Source organism: Pteropus alecto, unplaced genomic scaffold (genome assembly GCF_000325575.1).
Source record: "Pteropus alecto unplaced genomic scaffold, ASM32557v1 scaffold45, whole genome shotgun sequence".
In the NCBI taxonomy this organism is placed as follows: Eukaryota; Metazoa; Chordata; class Mammalia; order Chiroptera; family Pteropodidae; genus Pteropus; species Pteropus alecto.
Window position 1 is genome coordinate 20,864,929 of NW_006442491.1, and position 12,995 is coordinate 20,877,923.

General features: G+C 33.3%; 1 protein-coding gene across 2 annotated transcripts in view; it reads left to right on the top strand.

The window, feature by feature from the left end:
• The window catches only part of ITCH (itchy E3 ubiquitin protein ligase), a 145,052-nt gene that overhangs the window by 83,078 nt on the left and 48,979 nt on the right, over window positions 1-12,995 (top strand). For both annotated transcript variants that reach the window (XM_025039970.1, XM_006921736.3), the window contains exons 5-7: window positions 20-144; window positions 1,078-1,215; window positions 7,561-7,606. In XM_025039970.1, the coding sequence (XP_024895738.1) occupies window positions 20-144; window positions 1,078-1,215; window positions 7,561-7,606 (309 nt within the window). The remainder of the gene's footprint in view (window positions 1-19; window positions 145-1,077; window positions 1,216-7,560; window positions 7,607-12,995) is intronic.

The following is a 12,995-nucleotide window of genomic DNA, read 5'->3' on the forward strand; positions in this document are numbered from 1 at the left end:
CACCTTTCTTCACTTTTAGTATTGTCACTCCTGTAAGTAAATTACATTTTCGTGTGTGGAGTCACCAGACACTGAAATCTGATGTTTTGTTGGGAACTGCTGCATTAGATATCTATGAAACATTAAAGTCAAACAATATGAAACGTATGTATATAAAAGTAGTAGAAATTGTGCTCATTTGTTTGTTTTTCTGTAGGAAATTCATATGCTAAACATATAGAATGACTGTGTTCACTATTAGTTTTTAAGTTTACTTAAAATATTCTCCATTACTATAATATTAATGGAGAAGAATCTTAAACTATTTAAAGCATTCTGAGTAGCCTTGGTTTTGTCATTCATTTTGGATCTGATGTTTTAAATAAATATTTCTGCAGTAAATAGATACTTGTTAAAATACTATATAGTCAATCATGGAAAAGTAAAAAATATGGAGCAGAGATGAAGTAAAAACAATCCTACTTCAAAGAGACAAATACAGTTAATGTTTTGACAGATTGCCTTTCCAAATGCTTATTTTTAAAATTTCCTCATTTTAGATGGTTGTATTTTTTTTATGTGTAGTATATATTATATAGATATATAAAAACCTGAAATGTACTTGTTTTGATTGATATATCATGATTTTAAAACATAAATATTTTCTGCCTCTTGACTATCTGAAACGTACTTCCATGAATTTTATTTCTCATTTAGGGCTTATGAGATAATCCATTTTTAAGTGATATATTTTCACTCAATATAATTTAGGCATATATTGCTGAAAAATCTTGGTTGTCATGGATCATTTTATGTGAAGATAGAATGAATATAATAAATGAGGTGATTGAACTGTTAGCATTTTACATTGTGACTATAAAGCATTAGCAAATTTTGTTCCATTTTAAAATGTTTTGGTGTCATGAGGCCTGAAACCTTGCTTGAAGAATGTTAAAATAATTTAAATACATATATAGTGAGCAATATGTAAATTTTTTTGTTTCTGACATTTTTAACATTGGGTTTTTAGCAGTTAAGATGACTTAAAGAAAAAACAATGACTTTTGTTCTGTGTTCTGTAATTTTATTTTTTTTCAGTTGAGGAAGTAGTTGTGACTTTACAGCTTGTAGGTGACAAAGAGCCAACAGAAACAATAGGAGACTTGTCAGTTTGTCTTGATGGGCTACAGTTAGAGACTGAAGTTGTTACCAACGGTGAAACGACATGTTCAGAAAGTAAGTAATCACTTTTGTTATAGGACCTTTAATGATTCTTCTTACATCAGCCACTGTAGTATGATGTATGTAATTATTGCTATTCTTTTTCACATTAAAGAAATTATTTCCTCTTTAAAAAGACATTAATCATTATAAACATTTTCTTTTTAGTGTATTGTTTCTGTGAATAAAACGTTTTTCTATAAGTTCAAAGGCTAGCCAAATAAAAGTTGAATCACAGTTGGCCCTATGAGTGATGAAATGATGATTTGTAAAGTATTTGTTTTGTAGGTGGCAGTTAATGTGGCATATATGATGCCACACCCCCTCCAGTGCCAATGACAGACATAGTTTATTGTCTTTAGCGTGTCTGGTTGAGTTTAAATTTGACTTAAAATCCTTCTTAGTACTGTACTGGACAGCCAATACAAGCTGAAATCCATTTGCCATTCCTTTTTCATTTCTGTAGGTTTACATTTACAGAGATGTCTTTGCGTTATAATAATGACAGAACCAATTTATTATGTGTTATCTGATATATCTTACAATGTATGGTTTACTAGTGTTTGTTAAAGGGAATAAACATTAACTGTAAATTGAAAGAAGTTTGATGGCACCCAAGCCGTGCCTGAACAGCTAGCATGCTTAATGAAACTACTCCGTGGATTCTCTCTAGATCCTACTCCCCTCTCCCACTCCCTTTCTTACTCAGGGAACAAGTGAATTTTCACTTGAAACAGATTTTAGAGGCTCCAACACAAAGAATAGATTAGTGGTTTCTTTGATTAGTCTGACAAAGATCTTTTTCGTTTACTTAGAAACTGCATTATGTAACATTTTACAGTTATCAGGTGCTATTTATTTTGTTTCTACTTTGGAAGACTTCCTAGTTCCTCTTAAACTCATGACCTTTTTTAATAGCAGGACTTTCAAGATAGTCTTGGTATATCTTTGGGGTTAATGAGGGTGGAGAGAAATTTCTGAAATGGTCATACTGCTTCAGAGTTGACATGTTCATTTTAAGTGACCACTATTCACTGGACCTCTATAATAGTTACATTTCTCTATAAATTGGATTTTTAATGAAAGAACGCATATATAGGATGGTTCTTAGAAGAAATCTGTTCTTGTAGACATGGATATTTTTCATTAATTTTTTAATAATGTAAATAAAAAGAAAGTCTGAATTTTGATATGGAAAGTCCCAAATAATATAGCTTGCTATATATTTAGATATACTATGAAAATTGGTACTTAATAAATTTTGGTTCACGCTTTTTGGTGGATAAATTTTCTAAAAATGGCAGTTATGTAACTAAACCTATTTCCAGTGAAACAAAATTTACTCAGCATGTTTGTATGTTCTTTCCACTTTTCTTCAAGCTTTATTTAAAAATTAAAGAGCTTTATATCCCACCCTACCGCTCTCACCCCTCTCTCACTCAGGGAACAAGTTTACTATCCAACTGAGAGTCTTAGTTGTAACGTTTTCTTTGATGCTTTCTTATTTCTCTGGTTTAGAAAGTAACTACATAAATTGACCAGATATTTTCCTTTAGTTCAGGGGTCCCCAACCCCTGAGCCATGGACCGGTACTGGTCAGTGGCCTATTTAGAACCAGGCCACGTAGCAGGACGTGAGCGGTGGGTGGGTGAGCAAAGCTTCATCCGTATTTGCTGTCACTCCCTAGTGCCTCAGCTGCACCTCAGATTATCAGGCATTAGATTCTCATTGGAGCACTGGTCCTTGGGGCCAAAAAGGTTGGGGACCGCTGCTTTATTTGCCCTGAGAATACTTGCAGGGGGTACTTGCAGCTACAGCATTTACCGCGAGATAACTCGCGGATTACAGTCCTAATTGTACCCCTAAAGTTTGCTTGTCACTCCCTAGTGCCTCAGCTGCACCTCAGATCATCAGGCATTAGATTCTCATTGGAGCACTGGTCCTTGGGGCCAAAAAGGTTGGGGACCGCTGCTTTATTTGCCCTGAGAATACTTGCAGGGGGTACTTGCAGCTACAGCATTTACCGCGAGATAACTCGCGGATTACAGTCCTAATTGTACCCCTAAAGTTTGCAAATATCTCGCTTTTATTATTATTTTCACATCACTCTGGTATATCAATAGTCTTTGGAAACAAATGACATTCTATTTATAGCATTCTGTTTTTAGTAGTGATATTTCCATTTACAGAATATAGTAATTTTTGATTGCTGATAATGTCAAATCCTAGAAAACATCACATTCCTACGCATGATGTTAAATTACTGCTGGCAGCAAGCTGCACTTTTTTTTTCTAAACAGGAAAAAGGTTAAAAACATAGTTACATCTGCTTTTGTAAGTCTCTGGGAAAAAGCTTTTATTTAATTTGCTGGTTATGTAGACTTACAGTTGTAGCTCTCGTATATAAATTAACTCAACAAATTGAATGTGGGCAGTTGTTCATATCTATAAGAACTTCCCATTATCTCTTTTTTAGTTCTTGGGCAGATGGTGGTGGAGTGTTAATTTAATACCTGTCTTCAAAATATGCATCCATCAAGATATTATTATATATTATTGCCAAAGACATTAGTTTTCCTAAAGAGAAATTTTACTCTTAAATTTATGATTATAAAATAACATTCTTGTAAAGTTCTGTAATTTTTACAATATATACTCTGGAGATGTATTTAAAATTAATTTGGGGATAGTTTTTGGCATACGTGACCTTTGGTTCTTATTGTGTGTGTTCCATTTCATTTTTTATCTCATCTTTCTTGCATTAGACTCTAGTTTTTATGATTCCTTTTAATTTTAGGGTAAATACCCTTTTTATGTGTCACGATATCTGTAATGTTTCTTAACAGTAATAGAAATTCTAAGAAATAGCCTAAATGTTTTGCTTCACCAAATATTCAAAATTACCAGATCTCAACTGAGTCCAGGTACCAACTAATTATATAACAGAGAGAAACTTTGCTGTAATGGTGTTTTTAAAAATTTGACTTACATTTGAAAATTTTTTATGTATCCTCAGAATATTAACTTACTGTCCCAAAAAAGCCAGTAAAACTCCCTTTCTACACTTTTATGTATTTATCTTACTTTACTAGTGCTACTTAAAAAACTGAAGTATTAAGGGTATAATATGATCATTGTTGGTTTTGACTAATACTTTACTGTAGTCTTCATTCATTTTTACAATTTAAAAAGCATTTTGATTTATAGTATCACCTGTAATATACATAGTATATATTCTCATATTTATGCTATAAATATAAGATATAAACCAGCATAATGAAATGACCACCCTGAACCTACCACATACTTCGTTATAATAACATTGATAGTATTATTGTATACACCTGTAATTTCTTCCCTGCATCATTCTTTTTTTTCCCTTAGAGATAATCACTATTCCTAATTTTGAATTTGTCATTTCCTTATTTAAATTTTTTTTTTAAATAACATATGCAGGTGTCCCTAAACACCTGCCATAACTATTGAGCTCCGCAAAAATAGCAGTTTTCTCTTTTAAGATTTATCCATATTATTGTATACGTAATTAACTTATATTCACTGCTGTATAATAATAATGTTGGATAAATATACCACAATTTATCCATTTTTATGCCAAAAGACTTGAGTGGTTTCCATTTTTTTGCCATTATGAACATGTAGGGATACGTTAAATGTTTTTGCATTTATATATGTATATGTCTCCTGGTACACAGGTTAAAAGGTCTGTGTAGGATATATATTTGGGAGTAGAAGTGTTGAGATATAATGATATATGCATTTTCAGCTTTATAGTATTATTTCTTCAAATATGCCCCTTTTTTGTTCTTTTAATTGAAGTGGCATTTATATAACATACAATTAACCTTATAAAGTATACAATTCAGTGTAATCACAATGATGTGTATCCACCACTTCTCTCTAATTTCAAAACTTTTTCATCACCCCAGAAAAACAAACCATTGCCCATTAAGTAGTTACTCCCTCCTCCTACCCATCCCCTGCTAATCACTAATCTGCTTTTTGTCTCTGTGAATTTACCTATTCTGGATATATCATTAAAAAGCAATGATATAGTCATATAGTATCTGATCTTTGTGTCCGGATTCTTTTACTTAGCATATTATTTTTGAGATTTATCCAAGTCAACGCATGTATCAGTATACTTCCTTATGTTTTATAGCTGAATAATATTCCATTATATAAGTATAAGCCATAATTTGTTCATCAATTCATCCACTGGTGGACATTTGTTTTATTTCCACTTTTAGGCTACTAATGACTTATAAATTATGCTATTATAATCACTTGTGTACAGGTTTCTTTTTGCACATTTTCACTTCACAGGAGTGAAATTGCTGATGCTTGTTTTTGATAGTTTTTTATTTCTTCCTTGTTAATTTTCTTTTGATATGTAGTTTTTTTTACACTCTATTTGAAATTTCTAGTATCAGAAATATTTGGAGATATATTGAGGCTTGTTTTCTTATGTGTTTGCTGCTCTTTGGTTGCCAGTATATATTTGATTTTAGTCTGGGAATCTTAGAGGCCTAAATTGGGGATTCTTTGCTCCAAAGACAATTTCTTTTGCTTCTGCTAATACCAGGGTTTGCCCACCTACCTGGGAAAACTTTAGCTCCTTTCCGGGATCCCGAGCCTAATGTGACAGTCTCTGGTTTAGCCTCTTTACCTTGCTGCTAACACAGGTTATCCTTTCTGATCCATCTTAGAACTGTTAATAGCCCTCCAGGTAACCCTTTCTTTCACATTTGTGTACTGTACCCTGTTCCTGCTCCAGTAGTATCAGTTCACTTATTTCTTTCCCCTCTTTTTTGGCGGGGAGCAGGGTGGTAGGGTGCGGGGGAGATTGCTAGGCACCTAGGATAATAGTAACAGTGTGTTAAATTACTTCTTCTAAGAGCTAGTTATTTTGTGGACGGCAGGTTGGGCGGGGGTGGTGGTGGCGCTTCTGAGTAGCTTACTGAATAGAGGAGATCTTTGTAGATTTTATTCCAAAATGTCTTGTAGATAAAATTTGTGCATTTAGAAATCTGATCAGTTTTTCTTGAGGAAATTTTGATTGGTAATACTTTTAAAGAGCAACACATTTGTAAGATGGAGATTTTTAAGTACAGCTGTTCGTGACATTCATCGTGTATCGGATTTGTGTGTGTGTGTGTGTGTGTGTGTGTGTGTTAAACTATTCTTTGGTTTAAAGCATAAGCCTAGACCTAAATAACTTATGCCATAAATTTCATAGTTCTGGCTTCATTCTATGTTAAGGTGAAATAATGAGCAAAAATGTCTTGTTCAGCTTTGCTGGTGAAATGTGAATTGTGAGAAATGATAGCTAATATTTATGGAGTGTTTATGTGCTGGGCACTATTATAAATGTTTATATGTTCAGTTCTCACAACTGCTCTGTGAGGTAGGTGTCATTAGTGTCCCCATGTTATACATGAGTTAAAAGGCACAGTTAAGTCCAGTGTACATGTCACAAATGGTAAGATTTCATTATTTTTTATGACTTATTAATATTCCATTGTATATATGTACCATAATTCCTTTATCCAGTCATCTATTGATGAGCACTTAGGTTGCTTCCATATCTTGGCTATTGTAAGAAATGCTGCCATGAACGTAGGGGTGTGTATATCTTTTCAAACTGTTTTGGATTTCTTTGGAGTCATATAGTGATGATTTCACTGTTTGAAATTATGACTATATTCATAAGGGACTATGATTAGTTTTTCCTTCTGTTTTTGCTTTAACCAGTGTGTCTTTTTTCTAACATTTTATAGTACACAGGCCCTTACTAAATCCTAGAGATATTTTCCATGAATAAAATGTGAAGAAAGTATGAGTGTTGTGGCATTCATTTTGGCCACTTTAGGACCTACTTGTGTGTCCTATTCTTGGAGCTGTTTTCCAGGCCCTTGAATAAGAGATGTTACTGGTTTTTCTGTTTTCAGAATCTATTTTGTTCATTTTCTTTCTGGTGATCAGCACTTTATTTGTGAGGTATTTAGAATACAAAAGATGTCTAAAATAACAGCTTTGTGTTAGAATCAAGCAAACATGTATTTCAAGAAAGGCAGAAGTAGCCCAGAAGTAATATACCTTTACTAATTAATATCTTATACATAATGGTAAACATTTGCACAAGATTTTGGTAACTTTTTTTATTTCAATCATATGAACATTATCACATTTTTCTTTTAAGTATCAGGTTGGAATTTAAGTTCTAGTTGTTCTTTACTAGAAAGATTTAATAAAAAGTTTTGCTTACATAACATGTTTAGGAAAAAGGTGAAAATCAGTTTTTGAAACTCATTTTCTATCTAAATTTTATTGATTTTAAAGGTGCTTCACAGAATGATGATGGTTCCAGACCTAAGGATGAAACAAGGTAAGAGTTTACTTATTGCTTACCAAGAATGCGGATGAGATAAGGGAGGATGAATAAAGATTGATTTTAGCCCAAACTTCAAGGTCAGATTGATATAAGGATAAATAAATGTCAAAAAATTTCAGGGCTCTAGGTAAGAAAGGAAATATTTATGAAAGATTCAAGACTCTTAGCTTATCTGACTACAGTTCTCTGGAGTAGGCCAGGGATACCCATATTGCTAATAACTTTCTTCAGCTTGTAGAAAGTGAGTTATTGGCATTTTTTTCGAAGGCAGGAGTTCAGAATCCTAGGGCCGTCACTGAGCTCTTCTAAGATACAAACTTTGGGTATATGTGAAGGTCACTACTAGCTGTGATATTTTCTGGGTCTTGCAGAGATTTGTACCAGCTGTTTACTCTTAGTCTAGATTCAGGACTTTCATGTGCCTGTTTACCTTTAGTATAGGGCCTGAAAATATTGAATGCCTTAGATTGTGTTAACTGACTTAACAGACTTTAAATGTTTATTGGTTTTCCTGGAAACCAGCAATGGGAGATAAAAATTGACAAAGGAGATGATCCTGATCTTAAAACAGTAAGTGACATAACATGTCTTAAATAGAATTATAAAATCCCATTGGATTCTTTGTTTTTCCCAAACTGGGTAAGGAACGAGTAGGAAGATGAATCATGTAAGGAGTAGTCAGAGGAGGAGAAGCAGCAGAAAAGCAGTGTCATAGAACATAAGGAAGAGTAACCAGAAAGATGGGGTGTTATAGTGTCAGAAGCTGCAAGGGAGAAGAGGTGGAGCAAGTAGAACAAAATGATGGTTGTTGAAGCTGAGTTGATAGGTAGGTACATGGGAGTTTCTTGTACTAGTCTATGTGCTTTTGTGATATATGAAAAAATTTATAATAAAAAGTTTTAAAAAGACAACTCCTTAAGATCTTTAGGAAAAATCAGAGTTTATAAAGCTGTTGTGTTTTACCTAATGGAGGTCTGCCTTCACAGAATCACTCCTGTGATAAAGAATCATCTCTCCTATACTAATACTAACCTCACAGGAGATAGAGTATTAAGGATTAGTAACTTCTTGGTAAGAGAAAAATAACTATTTTATTTCTCACTGTGATTAAAAAGCAGTAGAAAACAAGTTTTTTTTTTTTAATTATGTAACTATCTCTATAGAATAGAAGGCAATTTATGCCTCTTGTGCCCCTTTTTAGCTTTATGTTTAATAGAAGATTATTTGAATTCCTAAAATTTTCCATGTGAAAATGTTTTACTATTTCAGTTTGCTTTGGTCAGTTAATTCTCCTTTTGTATAATAAACTTTTATTTTTGCATTAATAAGTGAGAATGTGATAGAATTTTATATGCCCATTGAAAAGTTTTGTTATGCCACTCGTTGTTGTTTCTCTTTTGCAAATGTCTTTCTTATTTTTATGAAACCACTGTAGATAATTATAAATTTCTTGCAAAGGCATTGCTTGAGCCCTAGCTAGTTTCATGCCATTTATTTAATCAATGCTTTACATCTTCCCAAGTGAATTATTGTCATAAGTGGTCTGAAGAATAGTGTCTTCTACATTTCCGAGACTGCCAGACTAGTCATTGAGCATGTCTTTTGTGTTTAGCATGAACTCCTTTGTATACGCTTTTATTCCAGAAAGCATATCTGAGATGATTAGTTTGAAAATCATTTTGTAAACTGTCAAATGCCGTTTAAATGTTACTGCATAACAGTCATGGCCATGACTAGCTTTTTTCTTTTGCTTTTATTTGCAGACTTCATAACTAAAAAGCAGGGCGATATATATCTATTGAACAATGGCTTCCGCTCCTCCCTGCCCCAGTTATCATTTAAGAAGTTTACTAAGTTTACTAAACGGTTTAGGTTGTTTTATCTTTCTGTCTTAATTTAAGCTATGTGTATATCATGAATTGTAGTCTTACTGGTCTACTTTCCCTCATAGCATGTCTGGATGTTTTATATTTCCGAGTGTTGTCTTCTGTCATTTTTATGAAATACCAAAATGATTGCTGCCTGGTGTTCAAGATTTTGTTGTTAGCTGTGCCTTCTTGAATACTACTCGTTGATTTGTGTACTTCTTATGACTTTATTGTACTATATGACTTTATCTTGGTTCTCCAGGGTTCTTTATCCTGAGCTTATGGATAGGTCAGATATATATGTATGGTGAGATAAGCAGAGGTTTGTAAGATTGTGGAGCAAAGGAACAAAGCTACAGTAGCACATAATTAGTAGTTAATTGCTTTTTAAAGATAATAGTGGTGGTGAGTCCACACTGACAATTATGTATAGTGTATTTGTTTCCCTGTTGATTTTCAGAGTCCCGTTTTAGGTTTTAGTTTCATACCCACTTATTAAGGGAACTAAAATAAACCACCAGTGCTATTTTAGTATGAGCATATTTCTCAAACTTCAGAGTGCGCATTACAATCATCTGGAGGAGTTATTCAGCCACAGATTGCTGAGTTTCATCTCAGTTTCTGATGTATTAGATCTTGGGTGGGGCCCAAGATTTGCATTTCTCACAAGTTTCCAGGTGATACTGATGCTGCTAGATCAGAATAAAGAAGTATTTCTTAGAATATGATAAACTATTATGGGAATTTTACTCAGTTATATAACAAAGTCTGTTTCTCAAAAATCTAGGTTTGTGAAATTTGCCAGGAGTTATCACTCCATCTTAATCCCATGTTCTTTTACTTCAGAGCTAGTTTGATCTTATTTCATTTTTGAACTGTTTGTATTAGAAAATAATACATGATTGTTTTTTAAATGTAAATTATTATATAAAATGTGTAAAAGCTTTATGGAAGAAATAGCATTTGACCTAAGATCATAAAGCATAGTTGTAATTTGGGTATCCATGTCTTGGGGGAATTGGAGAGAGGAAGTTCTAAGTGGAAGGAAGGAAAACAATCATGGAGATGGGGAAGAACACGGGTGTTCTATTGGAAATCTTCAGTCACTGTATTTGGCTGAAAGTAATTGAAAGTGGGAAATGGCAGGTGGTGAGTTTGAGAGTGGAATCAATCAATTAATAGTAGAATCAAGAATCAGATTGTCATAAATAATCTGAGGAATGAACAGTGTCTTCTGGGTTTCTAAGACTTTAGAAGACAGACATTTCTATGAGGTAAGTAGGTATTGCTTTTAAAGGTGATGAGAAAACTGAGGCTTAGAAAGGGAAAGGAACTTGCCTGAGTTGTTAATAGTGTAAATAGCACAGTTGAATCTCAGACTATCTTGCCTTCAGCGCCTGAGCTCATGACTATCATGTTTTTACTGCTGCCTAGAGTGGGATGCTTTTTAAAAAAAAAAAAAAAAAAAGATAAGTGCTTAGCCCTCAATAAATGTTAGTTATTTTTAGCATTATAGTGGTTTGGGGCAGATGGAAATTTGGTTTGCAATTATATGCTTATAGAATCTTTTTCTGTGGAGAGAAATGTCTCTAAAAATATTCAAACAGGGAATTGGTATGAGCAAAGCTCCATAGGAAAAATTATTTTGATAGTATGTAGTTTGGATAACGTGGTGGTGAGTGAACCTGGGAAGACCTATGTGGAAAGTTGTTACAGTAATCCACTGAATGAGGGTTAGAACTGAAGCAGTGGTGGTAGAAGAGTAGCGGGAGAATGTGAAAGTGCAGTCAGTGGGACTTAGGTAATTGTCAAGAGGCACAGGAGAGAAGAAAAATCGTATTGCCTGGGAGGATAGCAGTGTTACCCCCAGAATTAGTATCTCCTGCATTTAGTTGTTAATTTGGTACTAGAGGATGGGAATTAGACAAAGATTAGAGATTCTGATTTGGGAATCGTTTTAGAGATGATCTGTGAAATCATGGAATTTAAGACCATAGGGGAAAACTCATGGAAAAGGAAGACAAAAACAGTACCTTAGGGACTTACATTTAATGAATGGGAGGAAGAGTACAAACTGAAAAAGGAAGGGTTAGAGGTGGGAGTACAAGATTAGAAAAGCATTATTACAGAAGTTAAGAGAAAAAATGTTTTTAAAAGATAGGGTATTTAACTCTGTCAAAAACTGAAGAAGGAGAGTTAGACTAATCAAGCAAGGGAAAACTGGCTTGTGGAAAAAGAAAAATCAGATTAGGGTTTCAGCTCACATCCCAAGATCAGAGTAGATTCTAGGTTGGTTTTAAAATTGATTTCAAAAAATGAAACTATAAAACCTGTAGAAGAAAATATGAATTTTAACTTATTTTTGAGTAAATTTAATTATATAGAAATATAAAGCTTGTAGAATTAAAAATGGAGAATTAAAAGCAAATGACAGACATCTAACCATTATGAAAGATGATAAATTAGTATCCTCAGATTGTAAAAAGCTCTTACAAATAATAAAAACTATTCTCATGTAATAGAAAAATGTTCAAAGGACATGTACACAGTTCATGGAAGAAGAAACTCAAATGACCTATAAATGAAATATCGTTGAACATTAACATTTTAATTTACCAAATTGGCAACGATTTAAAAATATTTAAATACTTTATAGTGAAATGAGCATTTTCATTCTAGCTGATGGGAGAACAGATTATTACCTTTTGACCCAGCAATTGCACTTCTGGGTATTTATTTAAAGAAAACCAAAACACTGATTTGTAAAGATCCGTGCACCCTAATGTTCATGGCAGTGCTATTCACAATAGCCAAGATATGGAAGCAACCTAAATGCCCATCAACAAACAATTGAATAAAGAAGTTATGGTTCATATATACAATGGAATATTACTCAGCCGTAAAAAAATAAAATCTGCCGTTTGCAATGACATGAATGGCTCTAGAGGTTCTTCTGAGGAAAATAATCAAAGAGATACTATGTGATTTCACTTACATGTGAAATATAAAGAACAAAAAGAATAAACTAATCAAAAACAAACAAATACAGAGGACCATCTGGTGACTACTGGAAGGGGAAGGTCAGGGGTCTAGGAGAAAGGAGTGAAGGTCTAAAGAAGTCACAGATTAGTAGTTGAGAGATGTTCATGGGGATAAGGGAGCACGGCATAGGGAATGTAATCAGCAGTAATGTAATGGCTGTGTATGTTGTAGAGCCAGATGGGTGATGGAGTAACCAAGAGGATCGTTTCATAAACTATATGAATGTCTAACCAATGCACTATATACTTGGACCTATAATAAAACACTTAAAAACCGTATATTTTTTTTCAAATTTAGCAATCAATATTTCAGTCTTTAAGATATTTTCATACTTTGACCCAGCTAATCTATTTTGGTGGTACTATTTGAAGGAAATAAAAAATGCCAAACAAAACAACGAAAATGAAATGATTAAATTATGGTGTATTCATATGATACAGTATTCTTCAGTCATTAGAAATTTTTTAATATTT